This window comes from Anoplopoma fimbria, chromosome 5 (genome assembly GCF_027596085.1).
Source record: "Anoplopoma fimbria isolate UVic2021 breed Golden Eagle Sablefish chromosome 5, Afim_UVic_2022, whole genome shotgun sequence".
In the NCBI taxonomy this organism is placed as follows: Eukaryota; Metazoa; Chordata; class Actinopteri; order Perciformes; family Anoplopomatidae; genus Anoplopoma; species Anoplopoma fimbria.
In genome coordinates, this window is record NC_072453.1 from 16467812 (window position 1) to 16493447 (window position 25636).

At 41.2% G+C, this 25636-nt stretch overlaps 1 protein-coding gene across 1 annotated transcript in view; it reads left to right on the plus strand.

Annotated features, from left to right (window-relative positions):
- The window catches only part of LOC129091828 (protein TANC1-like), a 97628-nt gene that overhangs the window by 43965 nt on the left and 28027 nt on the right, over nt 1-25636 (plus strand). Inside the window, exon 4 of the mRNA XM_054599524.1 lies at nt 25481-25552. Coding sequence (XP_054455499.1) covers nt 25481-25552 — 72 coding nt within the window. The remainder of the gene's footprint in view (nt 1-25480; nt 25553-25636) is intronic.

Genomic DNA, 25636 nt, shown 5'->3' on the forward strand with positions numbered 1-25636 from the left:
TCCCATCAGTGGGTCTAGACTTGAAACAAAGTCAACAGCCTGACACTGCAATTACAGTTTACGGCACTGGCTGATTGGAAAATGAGAAATGGGGTTGAAAGGTCGGGGTGTCTGGACCGGGAAGCTGTTGCATGACTAATGAGCACTGAGAGAGATGAGCTTCAGCGTGACGGTGGTGCAGACGTGATGTAGCTCGCACTCATTCGCACGTGCTCACGCCAGGAGTTGAAATTCTTCTGGACTAACTAGATTTAGCTTTTTTTGGTGCAAAAACAGTGAGTCATGTGCCACCCCAAGCAGAGCCCCTCTGTCGTTAGGCTACTGCAGGACAGCAGGCATTTCATATCACTTTAGATTTCATTACTGTAGATGCGCTGACGTGTCACGAAAATGTCTTAATATATGAATGAATGAAAAAATAACTGATTATGAGCATTATTAATCAGGACTGCAACTGGACCCTTTGTGACATAAATAGTGACAAACTGACATAAAAAGGGACAAAAAGAAGTGTGTTGTACCGTAGGGGTGTTACGATAACAGATAGTAACACCAGTTAAAGTCCACCACTCTCAATACCCATTTAGATATCACATTAAAATAACGAAAAACAAAATAACAAATCCCATGTACTTCAACGTACACTCCTTTATTACGGTTTGCATACTGTTTTTTGCGGGTTTATTATTAATCCCTGATAATCCGCCTCAAGTTTCTCACCAAAAACCACATTTAACAAGTTGACATTTAAACACATTATGATAAAGTTATCATTTAAGTTTGGATGATATTCATTTTTACTGTTTAACGCGAGAACACATCATAAAGTAACTAAGTTGGACTGAATCAGTCTAAGGTTAGGTGTAAAAGCATCCAAAGTCTATGTTCAGTATAATCTGTTTTATTTACTTATAGCTACCACAATGCTGTGTTTCGATATTGATGCATTGAGAAGATGGATGGTGCTACAACTCACTGGACTGATCCAAACTGGCCACTGTTGCAGAGGAGAATGATGCTTGCTGTTTGTTAAAAGTATCCACTAAGAAATGGATAAACTAAATTCATACACATTTTTCCATTTCACATAAAAAGGTATAAAAGTCTGCTATCAGAAATGCCAGAACGCACCGCTTTTTTCCCTCCCTTCAGTCAGACGTGGAGCGAGTCTGACAGGCAGCAGGTGTTTGACAGGAATCAAATCGTTCCCCTTTATCACAGCTCTCTAATTGATGGCTTTTCCCACAGTGGTGGAGAAATCTAATTAGAGATCATCAGATCAGCAAACATGCTTTGAGCTCTAAGGCACGAATAGTAACACTACAGTCAGACCCGATGCAGACTAATTATCGTCAATCTTAATAAAAAAAAGTGCAGATAAGCCCACCTGAAACGGGCAGTTCTAGTGATGTCACAGCTTTTTCAGAAATGTTACTTTAAGATGACTTTAGATGAGACTTTGCACAACTTGATTTGAAGCATATTGGCCAATATTAAGCCTTTATTACCTCGGCCAAAGGAGGTTGTGATTCGGATGGTTTGTAGTTTCTTTGTTGGTTTGTTTGTCTGTTTGTAGGCAGGATTATGGAATATCCACTGGCGCAATTTCCATTAAACATGTTGGAAGCATGGCCCGAGGAAGAAGCCATTAAATTATGCATCATCCTTCACTTATGGAAACGACCTTGGCGAAGGGCTGTGCTCTCCGAGTGCCCTTCTAGATTTATGTATCTGTTCACTTCACATGGTGAGGGCTGATCAGACTGAGCGTGAACCTCCCTGATGCTTTCTGGTATTATTAAAAAGTATTAATAATGTGGTAAAATTTCAGATGGATACAAGGTGAAATGTTAAATAAGCTGATGATTGTTCTTAATAGAGACTGCTTGAATAGAGGGGATGACTTAGATTTGAATAATTCTGAGGGTTTATCCGTCACTGCCAATTTTGAACATCGAAAAATGGAAAATCAAGTGACATTTAGGAGGATTTAAAAGATGAGTGCACGATCCTTTGCTTTTCATTTTGTCTTGTTTTTTTGGTTCAGAATAATCTGGAAGGTATGGACTATTGAAGCCAAATAATTGCTATCCTTTGGCAATTCTTTAAAAAACAATTAGCCAGGGGTCAAATGAACTGTCTGTGGAAAATCGAATATTAAACAATCCCTCTGTAGACTGAAAATCAGCAGTTTTATCCAGATCTGCACCCGTCATTGAGTTCATCTTTGCTTATGCATTCATGACTGATTTCATCTGTTCCTTCGTCAGTGTGCTGTAAAATCTGACGAATGCAACGGAAGGACGTGTATATGCAGATGTTGCACATTTACATATATATTGCCACAACTTGCATACAAAGCAAGCCGTGGAATATCTAGCGAACATCAGTGACTGTGCATAGAAATTAATCATTCCACCTATCAGATAGATGTATGAGGCTTCAGGAGCGGCGGCGGCTTAATGTGAGCTGATTCTGGCTGATCTCCACCGAGCGACAGATTGGCACCTACTGCTCCACAGAATGTCCTCTTCCTTCCTGTGTTCATGAACCCAGGGGAGGAAAAAAAACATGAATGGAGGGATATCAGTGGACGAGGTTTTTTGAAAATCCTGCAGAGGGATATCATATTTATCCCTTTATTTGCCCCATTCACTACAGATTACAAGATGTTTACATTTACCCAAATAATAGATTATTTTAAAATTCTTTAGTTTTGACATTGACAGAAATAAATGATGCTCTAATTTAGGGTCACAACTAATGATTATGACTATTATTTTCTCCATTTATTTAAAAAAAAAAGGCCCATAAAATGTCCCAAAGCCCTTGGTGGTGTCTTCAAATGCCTTTTGTACAGTCCAGAAAGTATATTTAAAAGACAGCAGCACAGTTTCTGCGTTGAAAATAAATAATTTCACCTTATTTTTACCTTATTTGTACTCAGCTCAGGTTTGTTTGTATCATTCCTATGTTGTCGAGCGTACATTTATCCGTTAACTCCTCCTTATCTCTGCACTGCGCATTAGAAATCTCTCCATGTCTTAATTCCCTTTTTAAATGTGAACATTAGGAAGCCGTGTAAACACAGACTGTAGACGGCGAAGCAGACAATGGATCGGTGAATCAATACGGGGCACAGCTGTCGAGAGGAGCCGTGACCTTTGGTTACTAAGGACGGCAGCCTGATGTCTGCAACCTCTTGGAGTTCGACTGCGACGTGTCACTTAGCTTTTCTTCCTTCAGCTGTTGACATTTATTTCTGGGGTGCCTTTGTGCGTTGGTGACTGAGCAACTGTGCAGCAACAGGAACTGTCTGCCAGAGTAAAGTTGTTACGTTGATAAATGCACGGGGATAATCTGTTTTCCTCATCAGAGCTTGAGAGATAAATTCGTCAGCGGTTGGTTCTCTTTCCTCCTCGAGGATTGTTTCCTTTATTTTCCTCCTCTCTCGAGAAAGTTCTTCGTTTATTTCGTCTCTTAGACAACTCGGTGAGGAGTCGGTCTGTGAAGGTTTCACGAGTGCCGACATGAAGTAGCAAGACCTCTTCACCTCCGTTGCATGTGACCTCATCATCCTCCTCTCCAAAAAACAAAACAACGAAGAACAGGAGAAGTTGCTCCTCGCGGCGGGTCACAGACAATATAACGAGTGTCGACCGGCTGGGCGACATCGCGGCTGCCAACCGCTCATCAGGCGGGCACCTGTGGCCTAGTCGCTGGGTAACCATGGTAACAAAGCTGTAGCAAAAATCAAAGTGCGGCGAAGGTCAAAGAGATTTCAGACGGGCCGTGGAGAGGGCTGCGAGCCTGAGAGACGACTTGACCGAAGTGTCAGCGGTGGCTCTCTCCTGTCTGCTGGAGTGTGGGAGGCACTTACAGCGGACCGTCATTATGGTCCAGTGGCGCCACTTGTTGCACATACCTCCCTCGTCACGGCCACCCATGTGCCTCTAGTGAGAAACCTCCTTTGAGTCCTTCAGGCTCAAGAATGTGACGGCCTGAAAAAAAAGCCTCTTCTACAGCTCCTTCCTGAGAGTCGTATTTAAGACTGGAAGATGAAATCAATATTATGGTATTAAAGAGTAACTTAACTCTTAAAGGGTTAGACTCACTTTATTATACTTTGAATTGATACTGTTGCTGGACTACAGAGTTATTATGCTTTTCCTAAAGCGTTAATTATGGCAGCTGTTTTAGGTTTAGTCTTGTGTTATTTGTTTCAGTCAAATGTTTATTTGTTTCAGTCACAAATGCCTTTATCATCAAAAATTTGGTCATAGTTTTGGTTGACAACTCAAAACGTTTTTAAGAGGACAAAAAGTCATTGCAATATTATCAAATTTTAGTAATCCCAAATTGTTTCTCTTTTATTTTTAGCCAAAACCAATATTCTTGCCTGAGATATTGAAAAAAGGGATGTTGCCGGACATATTTCATGTTTTTTGTTTATATAATTAATGCTGTTCCTACTTTGACAAATCAAAAAGTCTGCTGTGAAAAAAAGCCTTTTTATTTAGTTTGTTCTGTTCCTTTATCACCTGTCTTCATACAGTACATGCAGTACTTTGAAGAAAGCTTTAAAGACATACAGTTATTGTAATCGCTGACAACCCCCCCCCCCCCCCATACTGTCAAGTGCCTTCTTTGCCGTAATAGCACGTACTCACTGCTGTCGATTGTATTCAGCTGCACATTGTTCCTTTTTTGTATCCCCATCGTCGTAACAATCACAATGAAGCACATCCTCTTATGCTTTTTAGTCGCCACAGCACACTCTGATGTGTGAAAGGTGGCGTGAATCATGCCTCAGTTTGTCGAGCCATCATTCTGCCTCCTGCGTTCAGCAGTTCTGGTTTGATTGCCGTCATAAATCTGCACAAACGGCCCTGATGATGCATGTCTAAAATCAGAACAGTACATGTAAGACTCGACCCGTCAGCTCTTAGGCGGCCCACACAGGGGTCTCCAATATCCCACTGACATCGCCGGGTGGTTCGACCGCTTTTTTTTCTCGCAACGTTCTGAGTAATTTATCTCGCTTTGTGGCAGTACGGTGACATTTAAATGGAGGCCGGCGCTGGAGTCTCTCCCATGCGGCTCTTTTGTGAAGAGGGAAGCGTTCGTTCCAGTTCTAGCAGTAGGGAGTGGGCAGCGAGGTGCGTGGGTAAAAGAAGCGTCGGTCTAACCTCTCCTCCGCTCTCTGATCACAACGTCAATAGTGGGAAGTCTCACTCCTTCTCACTCCGTCTCGATGTGTCCCTTGCCTCTCGCTCTACTCACTTTCCTGCTGTCCCTCTTTGGCCTTTTCTTCCTCTTCCTCATTTCCTCTCAGTACGTTTTCCTTATTGGACTTTAACTCCAGGCAGGAAGTCCGTAATCGCAAATGTGAGAGCACGTGCTGCTTCATACCATCTGATAATTCATACTGGATATGAGTCAACTCTTTACTCTATGTAGACGTTGACAGCGTGATTAAAGGGGATGTGTTCCCGGATGAGGCGTGACTGATATTTAGCAGTTGGTGTTACTGTGACCTAGATATGGTTTCTTTTCTCAGTTGGCGGCTGAGCTAGAGATAACGATGGCAGTTTTTTTTTTTATGGTCATGGAAAGCGATAGGCCTTGACCATGTGAACACTGGTGAGAACATTCATGCATGTATTTGCTGTGCTGCTGTGAACAGTGTCTCACTGGAGCAGGACACACAGCTTTGTCTTATCTGTGGCTATTTTTAAAGTCTATTGCTGACTGATCAGTTTAGGGCTACTTTTATTAACTAGTCGTATTTTTTAATAATTACAAAGAGCTTGTTAAGTCAGTAAAATGTCAGAAAATACTGAAAAATGTCCATCACAATTATAATGACGTCCTCTTCAAATGTCTTCTCTTGACAAAACCCAAAGATATTCAACAGACAACTTTCATTTATGCCAATCCTTTTCCGTCATTTTCAGACATGTTTATGAGGCTGGGTCTTATATCTGATGCCAGAAGCACCTGCTCATTTTTACCTGGGAAAATGTACAGAAGTTTTGCTCAGATGTCAAAAGACCAGATTTCATTTAAATCTATAAAAGAAAGTCCTGCTAACTAACAGAGGAACAAATTCGACAAAAACATCCCTGGAGGTAAAAACCTCATACATATAAGTTCTTTGTACCTATGTTGTGTTCTGCAGGACTCGCCCAAACCGTTCTATTAAAATGAATCACTTTCTTAAAAGTATTACCAAGAAATAAGTGTTTGCTACAGCAGGTGTAGTGTTTGCTGCACAGGTTTGATACATATGTGTATCCCTGCATCTCTACAAACCTCCATAAGCTACTGTTACCCAGAAGCCCCCTGACAAACAAGAACATTTGAGGAATCTTCACAGAGGCATGTTTCAGCTGTATCCCTTATGGGCCCTTTGGCATGGTGTATTATTTCTCTGTGATATTGGAGCTCTAAAGATGTCGCCTATGGCAACGTTGCAGTCAATATTCTTATAGAAGGGCCTGTAGACTTTAAGCCCCCTCTTCTGGGGGACTAAAACAGAATAAAGTGAAGAGACTTTCCCTCACTTCTCTCTTGTTATACAAGTTGTGGAAAAGTTTGGCCTGAATAATTTTAGAAAAAGATCTGTCTGATTTTAAATAGCAATTTTATCCTGTAAACTAAACCCTGGTCCTGTATTTGTGGTCAACATAGCATGAAACAAGACATAATTGTACCAAGCATTATCAAAATTGTCTCTTGTTTCTTTGTGAATATCTTTGTGATGACCAATTTAGCCCATGCTGGCTCACTGTCATGGCTGACTGGGACACTTGAATAGAGCCATCGTTAATGTCATTTCTAACACCAGTTCTTTTCCTCAGAATGTGTGCTGTGTGCAGGCAAGGACATTAACAAGGAAACAGACAGTTATTCTTTGGTCAACCTGCAGAATTTAGTAATTTGGGTTCAGCTATCATTTAACTGGCGATATTAACGGTTTCTAAAGATTAACTGATTACGTGTAATATGAAAGGGATGTCCTTCTACGTGACAAACCCACAGAAAATGATCTATCTGTCCAGCAACACAAAGCACTCAGACAGAGTTAGCAACTAGCTGGTGAACAAAGTGGAGCAATTAGCAGCTAACGAGCCAGATATTTCCCTCAGGAGTTGGTGGAGGAGACCAAAAACAGAGCAAAAAGGAGGGTGAATATTGTACTTAGAGGAATGCTAACGTTGCTCCACATGATGTATAAATAGTCAACTTCTTGCTAACAAGTTAGCCTTATAAATCCTGTGTTTAAAGCTTATTTTCAACTCCCCCAAAGTGGCAAAACAATTGGTTGAAACAGCGTGATATTTGCCTATTTTGCGATTCGGGAATCACCCTTTTTCATATTGCTATTTTGAAAACAATTAGCACGAGTATAAGTATAAAGAGCAGATAACTGGCTTTGAAAGAGTTAAATAATGCTGCCCTGGCTGAAAGAAGAGAGAGAGGAGGAGGAGGATGAGGGAGAGTTATTGCTGCCAGAGAGCGAGAGGAGGAGGTGGAGAGGGAGGAGGAGGAAGAGGAGGAGGAAGAGAGCGAGAGAGAGTTGCCGGTCTGCCTGTGAGTGTGTGTGTGTGTGTTTTGTGTGTGTGTGTGTGTGTGTGTGTGTGTGTGAGTGTATGCGTACCGACACCTGGCGCTCGCCCTCCCTCGCTGCTCACATTGTGGAGAGCTCTCTGCCTGTCTGGGTCATTCTATACCTCTCTCTCTCCCTCTCTTCCCTTCTAATCCCTCACTCTATCTTTCATCCTCTTTATTTATTTTTTGTCCCCGGGTTGTTGTTTTTTTTTGACCCCCCTCTCGGTGCCCCCACCATCTCCTCCTTTTGTTTAGGATCTCCCTCACTATGGTGCAGGATTTTTATTGCCTGGGCAGACGCGGCGGCGCTCGACTGACAAAGGTGAGCCGGATGAAATGGGGCGGGAGGAGGGAAGGATGGAGGGAAGGATGGATGCAGATGTGGGGTTTGTGGGGAGGGGTGGAACCTAGCTTTTGGAATGAGCCACTATTCATTAAGCTTCAGCTGTTAATTGTATTCTCTGGGTGCGTTTCACAGTGCAGGTCTGAGCAGCTCTTGCCCTGTGTAGGCGTCTCAATGTGTAATCTTTTTTTTTTTTTTTTTTTAAAGGTGAAGGGTTTCAAGTAGAGCAGTGTTGAGTGTCTCTGTTTTTTCACTGGTGTCAGCAGCATGTGTCAAACCCTCTCTGGTCTGTTTGCTCTGTTGGGGCTGCTGTGCTCCGTGTCACCTTGACCCAGGTAGTAGCTCTTGCAGCAATCAAAGTGTCTTGTCGGCATTTGTGCCACACCTTAAGCGTGGACTCTGTGTGTGTGTGTGTGTGTGTGTGTGTGTGTGTGTGTGTGTGTGTGTGTGTGTGTGTGTGGATATATCCTGAAATACATAAAGAGTAAGAGAAGCAGAGAGGCCATGGTGTGTGATAGATCGCCTTTCGAAGAGGAAAATCGGTGACAGGCAGAAATAAAAATACTAATTAGTGACCTAATAATGATCCTCTGTGTTCTTCATGTAATATCTGTCGCTCTTTTTGTCTTCTAGTTTATTATAAACGACAACTATCTCTGCTTGCTGTTGCTGATTGGATTCCACAAAATAATGTCACGGTTTTAATTTTCTACAATAAACTCTCCCTAGGTCTTTGTATAAAACCTCGATATTTTGTGATACAGACGGAAAATATGTGTCTGTAGCACAGAGACCCAAAAACTCCCAAATACTGAAAGTTTATATTATATTATTATATCAGATTTAAATCAGAATGTGAGACTGTATTTTATTTGTATGGCTACTTGTGTTTGGATCACATTTGAACTTTGGCTCCAATTATTTAGAGTTATATTTATGATTATATTCTACAAAGCAATCTATTAAGAAAGTAGTGCTTAAAAACTCCCTTAAAACATTCCTTTAAAAACTCTAAATGCTCGCCAAACTTTTCTCTTTTCCCAAATTTGTCACCGAATACTTCATCACATTCTTTAGTCTTACTTCCTTGTTCTTTCAATCAGATATTTCCCGATTTCAATCCTGATTTTGTAAAAGATGTCTCTGATACTTTACAAACGGGATTTTCATTTTTGTAAAGTTAAGTTAAGTTAACCAAACAACTTTATTGAATGGTATAACTGGAAATAAGCTCAACTTAAATGCTGTAAATAACTCCTCATTGCACAGGTATAAAGGAACATTTAGATCAGTTTCATTATTGACCAAACTGCTAATTATTTTCTCAATTAATAAATTAATCATTTGGTCTGTAAAATATTGAAAAATAGTAACAAATACCAAGAAAATACCAAGAAATACCAACATAACCCAAAATTACTTCTGATCAACAACCCAAAACCCAAAGACACTCAATTAACAAACTAATTAGACAAAGAAAAACACCAAATCTGGTGCGATAAGAAGGCTGCTTGAAAAATGCCTAAAAGCATCAATCAACTATCAAAATAGTTGCAATTAAAATTATAATCATTTCAGCTCTTCTGTAATGTGTACACCTGACTTTCTGAGTTAAAAATGTCACCACCTGCCTTAACTGAAGACGATTTAAACGCCTCACTCATTAAAAAACGGGGATTTGGATTTATGATTTACCACCACTGCCCATTTCCTCCTGAAGCTTAATGAGCCAATTAATACATTTCATAAAAAAAACCATCACGAATTCTTCTGAGCTTAGCAGAAGAAATAACTATGAAGCGCTGCGTGAATACCCTGCAGAGACATATTCTTGAAATGTCTCCGTGTGTATTTAGGTATGCCGTTATGGTTGGGATGACATTAGAGAGATCGGGTATCCTGCTGATATTATATTGAACATTCACTAAAGATGCCCCGCCTCCTCACCAGTCATCTACTTCCTCTGTCGCTGTTGTTCCTTCTCTCTCTCTCTCTCTCTCTCTCTCTCTCTCCCTCACTGTGTCATCACTTCACTTACTGTACCTCTCCTTCTTTCTCGCACACTCTGCTATACTCTCTCTCTCTTCCACCCACTCAGATATTTCTGGAGAACAAAAGGAGGAGAGAGGGAGATGAAAACGGCAGAGCGAGGACGGCTTAATGTACCAGCCTTACGTAGGCTAATGAGTCTTCAACCTCCTCCTTCTCATCCACATCATCTCATGACCAAACTTGTCCTCCTCACTCCTTCCTTTCAGGATCTCCCACCTCCAGAGTCAGTTCCCTCTTCCTTCTCTGTCTTCCCCTCCTCCTTCATCTGTTCTCATCAATCCCTATTCGCTCTAACGTTTTCATCACAGCATCACAGCTTCTCGTTACATCCGTCCGACTGTTCCTCCTTTATTTTCATTCCTCCCTTGAGTTATTTCTCCGACACCCCCTCATCTTCCTATTTCGTCAAGACCCACTCTTTCCACCCCTTCATCATCCATTTATTCTCATTATAACAGGTGCTAACCATTTTCCATCCCTTTATCCTTTCTTGTTTCATCTTAATTATCCATCTTTTCTCTTCTCCTAGACTCCCCAAATCCTGCATAAACAAAAAGCCCTTTCTGAATTGTGCATTTGTCCGTGAGAAATATGAAATAACATGATCGTGGCCCATTTAAATGTTTGATGCCATGCAGGACGCCTCAGCCCCCCCCCCCCTTCTTCAGTGGAATCCTGTTGTTTTTTGCCACTCGGGTGAAACTGGGCTTTCATTGTGCCCCTTGATGTGGATGGGCTCATTACTGCTGCTCAACGCTGTGTGCCTCTGAATGGCAGGAAGTGCCCATGCTAGCCCAGCACACTGAGGGGTTATTGTGTCGCTTTACAACGCGTGATAAACGCAGCAAAAAAACACAAGGTTGCATAAGCGAGCGGCGGCGGCGGCGTTGGTTCACTCCACACAAAAAAACAGCGACAGCAAGGCGTGGACTGAAACCCACGCCAGCTGTGTGTCCAAATGTGTCCCACCGCCTGTCTCTGTTTGATGGCAGCTATCGTGCCATCTCTGAATTCGAGTCTACAGTCTGTCTGTGTCTGTACTTGTCTGTCTGACTGTCTGGAACCCCCTCCTCCTCCTCCTCTCCTCCTCCTCCTCTTCAGTCTGTGGCAGCCATGTTTTTTTTTTTTTTTTTACTCTCAGTAGCTGTAACTCTTGCTGACACTCGCTGGAAGGAAGAACTTGGATTTCTCAGGCCTCCGGATGAATTCATGTGCTCTGACAGGTCGTGTGATATGGCCACACATATGGGGACACGTGCAGCGTAACAGGTGCAACCCCACTGGAGCTCGAATCAGTAGCTGACTGACAGAAAAATAATCGAATGCAAGCTTGAAAATCGATTAGACGGATGATTTATCAATGTTCACTGGTTCCAGCTTGTCAAATGCGAGCGTTCAGATGCTTTGATCTGTTTTATGTCGTTATAAGTTGAATATCTTTGCGGTTTTTCGAATGTTGGGGAGACAAAACAAACAATTTGATATCATTTTGGGTCTGGGAACATTTTTTAGACTAAACAATTAATCTACCTAAAAAACATTTTAGTTAATTTTGGCTCCATGTGGGTTTAAATGATGTGCAACAACAGATTATTAATAGATTGAGCTTAAACAGTCAATTAATGGACATATCAAGCTTCAAAAACTTAATCTTTAAATGCTAATTATACTCTTTAAATCGTTTCAGTCACTTTTCAAACCAAACATTCATCAGCTTCATGCTTCTAAAATATGAAGCTGCTTATTTCCTGTTTTATATCATTACAAGTTGAATATCTTTGGGTTTTGGATTGTTACAGATGTCACCCCGAGTTTTGAGAAAACAGATTTTTTTGCCACTATGTTCTGACATTTTATAGACAAACAATGATTAAAACTGAAATCTTTAGTTTCAGCCTTACATTCAAAGCTAACTTCTCCCATCATCATTTTAATTAATATAATTATCAGCTGCACATGGTAGACATTGGGTGCTAAAATATACCTTTTTAAATGCTGAAATTGGATGTTTTCAGCTAGCTACAAGTATTTTTTGGTAGAGTTTCAGCCCTTAGTTGCATTTTATTGCGCTGATTGTTCTCCCCTTTGCTGGGCGTGGTTTTCAGAGTATGAGCCTTTGTTCTTTGTCTCTACAGATGGTAAAAACATTATACGTTATTGGACTTGTGTTCACATATCACCTTTCTAGTCTTATTCACCCCTCAAAGTACTGCACACTAAACGCCAGCATTTACCCATTCACACATCAGAGTGGACGGCACAGTGGACCACCCGCTCTTCCTCCCGAGCCACAGCTGTATCGGAAAAGAACCAAACAATGAGAACAACACCGAGAATAAAGTGCCCAGCTGAAGGCTACACATGAAAAATTGATGTAAGACCTCCACAATGGATCTGTGAAAAACAATACAACACTCTCCTTCACACACACACATATACACAATGACCCATATCCTGGAGATTGTGACATTATTTGCGACACTTTTTGTTGCATATTTTGATTAAAAGTTCTTTCTATATAAACTTTAGTTTATTTCCAATCATTTGAATTAAACAAAATTCTCCTTTAGTCCACTCAACATGACAAAATACGTCGTCTGAAATCTAAAATTCCACTTGTTCAGTTGGATATGATATCAATAAGAAGGTATTTACACTATTCTAAATATACACTTACTGTATTATATGCTGTAGCTGTCATGTTTATCATGAAACACATCCAGCCACATACTGTAGCCTACTTTCTCCTCGCCATGTGTAAGTGTTGGTGTCTGCTGTGGCGCTGCAGACTCTACAATCCCCCAGTCTCTTTTATATTTAATATCTATTTCATTATTTAGGCCTGCTTGTTCGGAGTTGTAGACCCATTTCCATTGCAATTGAGATGGTGTGTGGGTATAATCTGTCTGTGTGTGTGTGTGTGTGTGTGTGTGTGTGTGTGTGTGTGTGTGTGTGTGTGTGTGTGTGTGTGTGTGTGTTTTGTGTGTGTGTGTGTGTGTGTGTGTGTGTGTGTGTGTGTGTGTGTGTCTCTCCTCCTATCGTCACAATGACAGAGAACAGAGTGAATTATTGCACTGCTGTAGGCAAGTAAAGGATAAGACTAACAGAGTGCTTTGAAAGAGGGCGCAGTAGCAAGGACAGTCGTCTTTCTATTTCACCTCTCTGCGTCCTCCAACGAAACGTTGTCTGTTACTATGGCCACAGTCAATGGCCGCCTCTCTTTCTGTTCCTCCCTTTCTTCCTAACTGTTGGACGCTTTTTTCGCTCTGAGTGGAACGAGGAGAAAAAACAAAAAAACACTTGGGCCTTTTTCTTTCCAACACCCTTTTTACGGTTGTGTTTTTAGGGCTTGTGGCTATTTTTTGAGACACTGTACGCTGCTCTTTTTTTTTTAAATCTGTTGTTTGTTTGGCATTTAGCTGGTTGTTCCACAAGGAGAGGTGCTCTCTGTGGCCCGAATAAAAGGGTATACCAAGCATTAAATCATTCTATAAATAGATAAACCAGTGATTGCATTCTGTTATTTTGGAGAAGCTTTTGTGTTTGTTGTTATTCTCTCTTTAGAAGTCTTTTGTGGCGCTAGCATGCAGCACCCCTCAATTAGGTGGAATTCTTTCAAAACATTACTCATTTCGGAGTCGTTCTCGCTCTTCAAAACGAATATCACCAAATGGACACTCCACAAAATGATTTGCATTCGTCACACAGCCTGCAGGCAGTCCGTGAAAAGATAAATTAACTTCTGTCTGAACCTGCGAGAGAGGATTTAGACTGTTTATGTGGCATCGTATACTAATCTACAGCCTGGAGTCGTGTCTTTGACACTGAATACGGCGCTGCCCTTGTGGGTTGTTTGTCTGAATTTCTATTTTTAATGCAAGTCAAGCCACACTTGCATTTTAACATATCATTTTCATTTGAGATATCTGTAACCATCGAGTTTTAAAAATCTATGTTCTTCATCTTTATGAAAGGCAGATGTAAACATGAAAGATAATTGTGGACGCTGGCATTGTTGCAGAGAGCAAACTAATGCATAACTTTGCAGCAAGTAATGGTTGCAGAGTTGCAAAGCGAATAGCAGCGGCAGCTCCTCCATGTTTGATGTTTGGATTCATGACACTCAGCGTTAGAAAACATCCTTTTTAATGAAGAGTTTTATTGGGTTTTATCACGGTGACCTTCACAAACACAACAGGAAAAGGAAAGAAAACAAAATTTGAAATAAATAAATCTAAACAGGCAGCTAACTAAACTGACTTTGACAAAGAAAAGATCATTATTTCGTTACAATAATGTGCTGGCCATTTGTGCATGACAGAAATGACATAACACACTGTACTAAACCATTGTAGTCTTGCCGAGTTCAGGTCACACATATCCACTAAAGATGTCCCTTTTGTTCTTAAACCAAGTCGATTTTGCAGTTCAGTCCTCCCAAAATCTTTCATCATCCTTCCACATCTTCATTGTAGGAGTTTGAGGCTCTTTTTAACATCTATGAATTATTAAAGCACAGGTTAGTACTCTGAATACAGATTAACTTAACCTCAGTTTGACCCTATAAAGACACAATCTTGGCGATATATATGCAGATCACATTCTAACCATTCAGCATTAAATTGCAGAACATTCCTCCATAGGGAAAAAAACAAAGGGCGTTCGCATAACGCGTACAACGTTCTGTTTTACATTTCAAACAAATACTGTCTTAATTAAACCCATTTTATTGATTCTTGTTGGGGTGTAATAACTATTGAGTGTTAGAAAGCATCCTTGAATGATCTTCCAAGAATGAAGCGGAGCTGGCAAAGAGGAGATTAGGGTGTGGTACAAACTTCTCCCTCCATATTTCAGGTTTTGTTGTGAAGCTTACAAATCCTCACAGCACAGAGACGGCCCTAAGCAACGGGGAATAAGGATCAAATCCAGCGGTATTTCCTCTTTAAGCTGCTGTATGGTAATGGCACAGTCTGTCATTCACAGAGGCGGTGATTTAAAAGGCAGTAAATAATCTCCGACCATAATGAACAAGCACCGACTGCAGCAGGAGCTTTTCTTTTTTTCTTTTTTTTTTTGCAGCCTCCCCTTTGTGAATTTAGCAGGATCCCAACCTTTTCTCATTAAACACTCTTGGTCGGTGCAGAGAGAGACATCTGCAACCTTAGCAGGAGTCGCACACGCTCCTCCTCTCGCTGTCGCCAGCCAGAGGTCAAAGGGAACCGGAGGTGGAGCTCCTCTTGTGCTGCAGACGGAGACGTGCACATTAACTGTGAAACACAAATCCTGTTTACTGCACAGCAGATGTAGTAGGATGGTGTTGTGGTCCACATATCAAATAAGACAATGTTGACCTCTGTCTACTTCTTCATTTAGTTATAAATCTTAGTTAATGATGCTAAGCCTGTCAAGCTTCACATATGCAGTTTACAGCGATAACGGTGGCAGAATTATTACTCTTAATGTCCGCCAGAAGATTAAGTGTTTTGTCTGTGTTGTGTGTCGGTGCGTCTCTGTGTCTGTCTGTCCGTCCATGGCTAATTTTGCACATTACTCCACCCAATGGGCTTTATATTTGTATGCACTTAATGACAGTATGTTCAAGGACCTCTCGTGGTTGCCGTGATTCACACTTTTGAAAAGACATATTTTATTGACTGTTTTATACCGTATTTGACTGCGGACTTCTCTCTACTTTTAATCAGCTTCCGTTAGGACTCTCTTTTCCACTACGGGTTACAAATTGTTCCTCTCTTGATTTGCATGCCTACGGAAAAACAATTGCATGTATTTATGTACGTATAACCGAGAGCTGACTACAACAGAGAGCGTCTTCTTGTTTCTGTAGGAGGAGAGCTAGTTAGCTGCTAGCAGCCAGAGGGCAACAGAGTCCTGTGTTGTGCTAATACAGTTATGTGTTCGGTTTGGTTTGGTTTGGTTTGGTTTGGTTTGGTTTGGTTTGGTTTGTCAGCAGGATTAGGCAAAAACTGCTGACTCGATTTTCATGAAACTTGTTTGAAGGCTGTCTCTTTGACCAAGAATGGAACCCATTCAATGTTGGAGCGTACTGGCATGTGCGGAGGTCGTGGGTCTTAGAGTGCCCTGCTAGTCTTGTGTTTTTAGTTTTGGAGAGAGTAGAGAAGAAAAATAATAACTTTAAACACTGAGTCACTCGTAACACAGCCGCAGTTTAACATAGCCTGCCATGCCTAGTTCTGTGTTTTAAAGCTATTATTGAACAACTGAATAATACTGATCAATTGTTTAAGTCATTCCTGTTGAAAGAATGGCCAAAAGTTTCCGTATCCAGCTTTTCAAATATGAAGAATTGCTTTTCTCTGCTTTGTGTCACTGTAAATGAAATATATATGGATTTTGGAGTGTTTTGTTTTCGAACAAATTTGATAATGTAACCGTGGCTTTAAGGGATTGTGATGGGCACATATTGTATTTCTTGTCATTTAAACGACTAAACAATTGATCTTAACTTTATTAATGTTCAAAGAGAGGCAAAAATCAAAGAGAAGTATTGTTGCTAGTCGTATTAGTGATGGAGAAACCATGCAAGAGGAGGAAATAAAGATTGAGGTGGTACCGGTGGGATGTCTCCTTTCCACCTCTGTGTGTGATTGTCAGGGATTAAAAATGGATAGAAACAAAGTCATCACTTTTCATCAGATCGCCTGGAGGCAGACCAGGAGCCATACCATCTTTTGGTTTCTCCCTCTGAGTCTCAAGGCAGCCAAAGCAGAAAAAAAAATCCCGATAACACTTCCATTTCCGTTTGGTTTATTTTTTGCTGCATGCTTTCCACTTCTCCGCTCTGTGATGTAACCCCAGTGGTGTGTCAGACTGAAGGTAGGAGATGCTTTATTTTTTTTTCCCAGACTTCTCCTTCACTAGCTTTTATTTTTATTTCTCTTTTTTTTTTTTTCAAACAAAGCCCTCCCACTCAGAGCTGCGACACAGCTTTTCTCAGCATCGGATGGCCGTGTAGGAGTCAGGGCACATCACTCTCTCTCTCTCTCTCTCTCTCTCTCTCTCTCTCTCTCTCTCTCTCTCATTCTCTATTCCTCCCTACTTCCTCCATCATAACACCTCCGTCCATCCAGGACACTGCTGAGTTGTGGTGCTGTCAGCCAGATCCTGACGCACTCAGCTTCTCTCATATGCGTCACCTCTTTGGCCCGGCGCCACCGTCGTGCTGCTCGCTGTCCTCCACATATACCTCGGTGGCCGGGGTCATGGGCTCTGGGCTCTTCTGGAGGGGGGGAGGGAAAAAAATGTGTTATTTTAAGCCAAGGAAACACTAGTCTTTTATTTATCAGGTCAGGTTTGAGGCAAGTACACCACTATACAGGTATATATTGAAGATATATCAGTTAAAAACCCTGAGAGATACATGTTTTATAGCCCAAACAATACTGCTTTTGAGGTCAATACCAATACTGATGTCTGATATGTTGGCTTATATATGTATTAATATATATATATATTTTACATTAAGAACCACTCATTGTAAATAAACATTTTTTATAAGGATACCATGAATTACTTTCTCTATCCCAATGTCGTATATACTTTATTGTGTCAACATATATCAGTGATACATTTCCTTTGCTTTCTGTAATTTTAATATATTGACACAATTTTCTACGAATTTTTATCTTTTACCCATCCAAAGAAAACAGTGCATGTAAAACAACAAAAACAAGGAAAAAAAGGGATATTGGTTTGATTTTAAGTTTCATCATAGAAGTAAGCTTACTACTGCTGTTAAGACTTTATAATCCTCACAAAACATGATCTGTTAAATATTTCATTATTATTTATATAATATTTTTTGTCCACTACCTTTACTTAAATTAAGAAGGCCAGATATTTCCCTCAGGAGTTGGTGGAGACCAAAAATGGAACAGATTAAATATTGGATTTATAATTGTCAGGTAGCCATGCAGTCTAATGTATAATATTGTCTTTAAAATGTATTGATTTAGGTAACGCTAAACTCAAATAATCTAATAATATGCATTTCATCTGAACAATTAATTTGACTAAATTTGAGAAAGCAAAGTCAGAACTAATAACAACGTTTTGTGATGAAAAGTTTCACAGAATAATTCATTACTTTCTTTTATTTTGAAGCCAAAGTTTAATATTCAATTTACTTTATTGCAGTTTAAATTAAGTGACTGATTATAAATAACAAAATCAGAAATCATCTTTATAAACCACCCGTATGGACACAAGATACCTGAAATGTTTCAAGAACAAGTAATTGTAAATTAAAGTTTTATGGCTTAATCTTGATTGTCTTTTTTTTAACAATGATCTTATATTAGGTTGTTTAACATTGACTTACAATATTGAAACATTTAAATGAGCCAACATAAGCCCATCAGTCCAACACTGGAAGTATGTTGTGTAATGTAGGTCATATAATAGCTCAGAATAACGTGAGGTTAAAAAAAGGAGCAGCAACAGCAGTAGTACGAGCTAAAAAAAAGAGCTGCATACCGATTTGTCATAGCCAGTGGATAATCAACAGTTATGTAAGAACAGGACAAAATGAGATACCCCTGAAGTGCTTCGGGCACGACTGGGATATTTCTTCTTTTATTTGCATCCACAGTCGCTTGGCAAATTAGAAGATGCAACTGATTTAGATTTTGCTCTCGGCCTGTAAACCAACATGCAGAAAGAACAAATGAGCCACAAAAAAAGATTCATCTAAATTATTTGCAGTGTTTATCTTAAATACTCTGTTTACACTGTGATTTGGGTGTTTTTTGCCACTTTAAAGAGAGAGTTCTTTGCCCACATTAGAGGTAGAGTAACTGGTTCAGCTTGGATTTGTATTGAGGACTCAAGCAAATAAGCCAAAACGTATAAACTGCACCATATGGCTGTTTAGTGGGCACATTTTTGAATCCCATACGCAGGTGTGCCATGAAATCTTGTTATTTAAATGTGTTTGCACCAGACTACAAATACAGAGCACTAATCATGGTACATTATAGTTATATTTGCTGGTAATCTCTTGGCTCTTGTGGAGAAAATATCCATCCTATTAAATACTTTACTATTATTTCCTGGCTTGTCCTGTCTGTAGTATTCTGAATTTAAACTCAGCATACTTTGATTTATATGGTAAACTGAGCAAATGGTGTTTAGAGCACTCACTCCTAATAAACAGACTCTAAGGAAAATCCGTCCAAACGAGTCCAGTTTATGTTTTAAATTCATTTTATTTCTCTATATTATGGACTCTTCCGCAGGCAGTAGGCACTAGAAAACATCCACAAGTGTCTGCTACCCACACAGTACATCGGTTTCTTTGCTCTCATGCTGGCTGGCTGAGTTTCTTTGCTTGTAAAAAGAGGCGGATACACACATTTTAAATCAAAGCTGAAATGAGCATTGTCCTAAACAGCAGTTAACAGCTTGTGAAACTGCCGGTTCTGCTGCGCTCACCCTCCCTCCGCTCAGTCTCCGTCCTGCTATTCAGCTCAGCACACCTGCATTATGCTCTCCCAACAGACCCACAACATCCACGGCCCATAACAGTGTGGCCCCTCTACTGGGAGCCCTCATAACTGGTGCAGTTTGTCCTCCCCGCAAAGTAGGTTTTCCTTGACAGTTGACAGGATTGTCTTTTGTCCCTGCAGGTAAAAACGGGAAGTTCAGCGTGAAAAACATTTCTGCTTTTCGCTGGTTTCAGGTGAATTCATGTATTTTTGTGCGCCAATCAGGATTTAACTATATTTAAATCAAAATGTGATTACAGTTGTGGAGGTGTTTGCTTATGTTACCGCTGATCAAAACCCACATCTACACAGTCCTGATTAAGCAGAAGATTTGCTGAGATTTTGATCGTTAAACTTGAATTGTGGAACATTTGGTAATGAATATTTAACATTATGAAGTAATACCTTTGTAAAAAGTACTATTGTGTCTGGCTGCTGGTGTTATTTTGTTGACTATATCTACTTTTTTTGCAGTCCACCTGTGTTTCCATCATTACTTCTGTCTTTTAACTGTGATTTATCAAAACAAAAGTCCGCCTTTTTTAATGTTATGGATCCCAAACAGAAAACATTACACCACATTAACGTTCAATAAACCTTTGCATGTATGAAATATGCAGTTACAAACTAAATTGATACATCATTTGCTAATATAATTGTTCAGAAGATCAAAATCAGAAGATCAAAATAAAAGTGCAGCCAAACTGTTCAAGAAAAAAGACTATAAGAATATTGTGGGTCTGATCTCACTGTAGCATCCTTGCTCCGGTTGTGTGTGTGTGTGTGTGTGTGTGTGTGTGTGTGTGTGTGTGTGTGTGTGTGTGTGTGTGTGTGTGTGTGTGTGTGTGTGTGTGTGTGTGTGTGTGTGTGTGTGTAATATACAGTAATAATGTGTGTGTTGTGGTTTGAATGAAAGTGGTTCGGTATTGTTTTACATTGGCAGGATGTCAGAACCCGCCACTTCCTGTGGTGGATTAGTGCTCGCTCACTGCAGCGGTGGAGAGTAAGCACTTGACCCAGCTCCTCTCATAGAAGTAAGTGTGTCTGTGTGTGTGTGTGTGTGTGTGTGTGTGTGTGTGTGTGTGTGTGTGTGTGTGTGTGTGTGTGCACAGATGCATTTTTGTGTCAGCCTACATTGAGTCGTATGCTAATGAAGATGTCCTCCAACTTTACAGCTGAACAGATGTCTGTGCTCTCGTGCGGCTCGCTGCAGCTCACTGTGGCGCTGTGATTCATTAAGATGCTCCACTTTGTTGAGAATCTGATTAAATCCAACATAAATGGATGTCAACGCAGAGGAGCACAGTGTTTGTCTGAGACCAAACTCTGAAGATTAATTGATTGTATGGTGGTTGTCGGTGCTGCCTATGTGGCTGCAGAAAGAAAAAGCTTACTTCAGCCACTGGAGACACAAATAATAGTTAAAAAGAGCCAAACTTTGTGGGATTTCAGCTGCTTTCAAAAGAGTGTTTTCATCTTTTTTCTGATTTGTTTCATTTTAAATTAAACATATTTAGGTTGTGAATTGATTGTCGGACCAAACAAATAGTTAAAAAATTCACCTTGGGCTCTGCGAAATAGTGATGACCTCTGATCTGAAAGGATTTAATCAAAATCGTTAAATGGAGCTCTTACAAAGACATGAACGTCATGCTTAAAGGCACAGTCGTATCCCAGCAGCCCTTTTCTCTTGTGAAAAAGTTGCGGTTAGGCAGCAGTGATCGTTGCTCTCTACAGGAGTCGGCAAACAGCACTGAATCACTCCTTGGCATTTACCTTTTCCAATTTCAAAACTTTTCTTTTGTTAAATCAATCTCCCTTTTGGTAAATTGCCCACGACCGCACATGTTCTCACACACGACAACTCCATGTGATATATGGCATGCACGCTCGTTTTTTATTTGTGTGTGGGCTACCGTGTGCTGAATAAATGTCAGCGTGTTTTATTATCGTAGCTCGCACATGATCCCTCTGTTTCTACACCAGATTTATGGGGATTTTAGATAGTTTAACATTTAGCTCTCTGGGGAAAGACGGCGTATAATAGGATGCACAAATAATACAAGGATGGTGTGCACTTAATTAGAAAAGTGTTGTTTATTGCACCAAACTTGGACGTTTATTTATTGTTCTGTCACGCTGTAAAAGTATACAAAAAACAAAAAAAAGGACATCTGTGCCCAGGTGTAATGCATTTAAAAATAAAGTGTGATAAAATAGAATGAAGTCTTTGGAGATTCCCACTTTATTTCCAACCTGGAATGTTATTTTGATGAATGGTGAGAGAAAGCCGCTTTGAAATGGAGAGCACAGTTTAATTAGGGGTCTTGGTTTGCTTCCTGGCAGGAAACTGGGGATTGACAACACGTTGGCAACACGGCAACTTTCGAGCCCCACGGAGGCAATCAGCAAAGGAAAGGAATAAAGTACCTGAACCTAACACTGGATCACTTTGCTGTCATTGAGCTGAATGATGTAATTCTCTGGGCTCCGCCTAATATCCAGGATGTGTCTCAAGTACATGGCAATCTTTTTTTTTTGCGTGGTACTGCCAAGCAAAAAACGTGTAATTATTGAAGGTTTTGGTGCGAGACTATTGGTTCCTTTTGAGTGTGACGTGATCGATCAGTCACAGAAAAGGAACCGAATCCGTTTCGAATCGTAATTCGTTCCTCCCACTCTCCTCCCGATTGAGTTTTAAAGATAAAAAAAAAAGAAAAGATCAAAACCCCTAATGATGACTTCGCTTTCTGTCTTTTCACACAAAAGAGCGCTATTTATAGTAATCACCCTCAGACAGTTCCTGGAGAAAGACGCCGAGGTCACATTGAACACTGCGAACACCGGCAGGTTCATCAAAGCCAGTCCCAACGGTAATGATAGCAGAGACCTCCGCCATGCTCCATGGCATCACCATCAGATGTCACGCTGACTTCTTCCGTAATGACTCTTTGTCCGAGTGCGAAATTGGCTCGCTCCTTTGACATCCTAACACGGCATTACAGACCCCGAAGAACAGCCATTATTTCCTTGGTTTTAGGAGACGGCCTTTTAGCTTCAGAGAGAGCAAAGCTTTGATTTTACAGCTGAATAGGATGCGGTTACAGATGTGGTTATCTGATACGGAGATACTGAGCTTCTCTCACGTTGTTGTCGTCGATCCAGCGGTCGACAGATGTTCTCCAAGGAACTAGAATGATGTCCACTGTTTGTCTCTGCGGTGGGAAAGACAACACGTCTCTGTCTCCTGTCAACCATTTGGTCCTCCCCTTTCATGTTCCCCGCTTAATAGGCCATTGATCTGTGCGGCAGGACATTGTAGCGCGATCACTGGTAACAAGAGAGCAATCTGCACTGAAGAAAGAAGCTTTCTGTGCAGCATAAAAGAGGTACAAAGATGTGTTCACCAAGCCTAAAAAGAAAGAGCATAGTGGAGAGAAGAGAAAAAAAAGCCTAAAAAGAAAGAGTATAGTGGAGAGAGGGAAAAAAAAGAGGTAGAGTCACATTGATGCTTTGTGGATTTTTCCTAAAACCTCAGTCACAGATTGAAGGTTTAACGTAGACTTGTCATGTGACTGGAACCGGAATAAAAGCTGCTTTCATTTCCAGCATAGTCTGCTCTTTTTTCTGTTTGCACTAAAGTGTAATACAGTATGTGTCACAAGCAGAAGTACTGTACATCCATGTATCTGTTACATGCATTGTCCTCTGTTCATTTAAATTATTAACGCCTCAGATATGACATTTCCGAGCTACTGAACTCGTCTGACGAGAAGCAAGCTGCTCAAAACAGATCCGCTGCAGGAGCATGGCAAGTGTGCAGAATCCGTTACTGTGTATCACCGAGCTCTCCTGCTCGCAGCATCACACTCATCACACATGGCTCAGTGTGCATGCGTCATATTTTCAAAGCTTGTATTGATTTTCACGACATTGATTTTACTCGATGATATGGCTCATCAGGTAGACGAGTTGAGGAACCATTTCTGGGGGAGTTAGTTAGTGTTGAACAGGCAAGAAATGGAGATGTTGGCAGCAGGATTTATGTTTTTTAAATCCTTGAGAGTGAGGGGAAAAAAACATGCCTTGAAAATTTGGGGAAATAAAATTAGATAGAAATAAGTCATTCAAAATGTTTGGATTTATATATTTGCTCAAGAATAGAAATAGAAAAGAAAAACCTAAAAAAGATTTTGGATTATTGCAGAAAATAGGCCTTGTTGCAAACAAAAGTTTCTGATATTTACATGTTTTGTTCAGCAGGATAATCTTCCCATATGAACACCACTTAATGGGCAGAGGAAAAAGAATGACGCTAGGCTATAAATAAACTTAACCGCAGGGTCATGAACTTGAGTGATGAGGGGTATTTATGGACATATTTTATATCGTAGAAGAAAACGTTAAAATCTCTTAAGCTTGTTTTAACCACAGACAGGCATTCAGTCAACAAAACATTGTCATCAAGACAAGGGAACAGGAAGTGCAAACATGCTGACACATGTCTGGGTTTAAGGACTCCTTCCTGCAGCACTCTGTAGGCTACGTTCCTCTGTCTGCATGTGTGTCTCCATCGGTTGCATCATTCTTTAACGCGACACCCGCCTCTAGATAGTGCGACCGCCACACGTGAGTGATTTGAAGTCGGATGATGCAGGTTAGACAGCGAGAAAGAAGACATTAAGTGAACCTTCAGCTATTCCTGGAGAAATCTGTATTCAAGGACTCGTGGCTCACCAAAGACCTTATGGATGTCCAAAGTTCTGTTGGACATCCACTATTGGCCTAACAGTAAAGACCCTTGATCCATGACTCAAACTATTACAAAAAGTCCTGGAATTTGATGTTTAAGAAGTTGCGGAAACGTTTCACATTTGTGTTGACAGCTCCCGTGTGAACACCTTAAACCCTCTACAGAGGACTCCTTTCCACAATCAGTGTCAATCTCAGGCTGGCCCAGTTCCCACACAATCATGCCCCTACGGCTTCTTCTTCTATCCGTCCAATCGACAGGCTTGATCTGTCCACTAGCGAGTCAATCTAGCCCGCTGCGTGGCTACTGGCTCACAGTGTGTGAATCTGTGATGGGAGAGATAAAACTTGAGTTTGTTTGGGTTTTCTGGGCTGATGGTGAGCTCTCTGATTGGAACACAATGGGATAAAACGCCTGCATGCTTTTTCTACTTAATGCAACAATCTTTGATCTATCCACACACAGAGAAAATCCACCGGCTCAGACTAGTTTTCATACATCACCGCAGTTCTGGTTTTATTAATAGCTCACTTTATTCCAGTGGGACGCGTTTTATTCTGAGCATAAATCATTTGTTCCTCCTCCGCTGGCCTGTCGTGCTTTACAGTAGATCCATTTGCACTTGAACAGGATTATGAAACAATCCCCCCGGTGACACTGCCCAGTGATGCCGCCCCCACCACCACCACCCACCAACCCCACCCCCTCATCTCAGCCCCGTCCACTGTGGCTAATTCTGCCTGCCTGCTCCCTCGGGGTAATTGATCCTCGTATCATTAAACCGTATGCGGATCAGTGCTGGGAAACGCCCACTGGTTTACAGATAGTCCCCCCGCTCATTGAACCATGGAGCCCAGTGAGGTCTGTGATCGTGGCTCAAACACACGGGACTCTCTGCACGCAACAGTGGCTGTGATTCAAACTATTTGTGTTATCTGCATGGGCAAGCCCTCCAAGATAGAGGCTGTTTAGTTTAACCCATGGGGAGGCAGAAGACGTGGGGTTTGGCCACCGCAACGGGCCGCTTGGGCCCCAGGAGGAAGGGCGTGGAGGGCCTGTGCATGAGCAGCCTGCTGGGGGTCCTGAGGTCCCACACCTGGCTGATCGGAGACGAGGATGTGGACTTGCTTCCGGCCTCCTCGCCGCACTACCACCGAGCTCACTCCTTCTCTTTCTGCTCCTCCTTTGCAGATGGTGGGGCCGAGGACTACGCAGACCCCCGCTCGCCCAGTCTAGACCCTCACCTGAGCCACGTCGGCCAAGGTAAGCAAGCATACTACACGTCCATGTTTCAGGTAGTGAGCTGTTTTTCCTGTAAAGCCATCTGAGCTCACCAGCTTGTCCTCT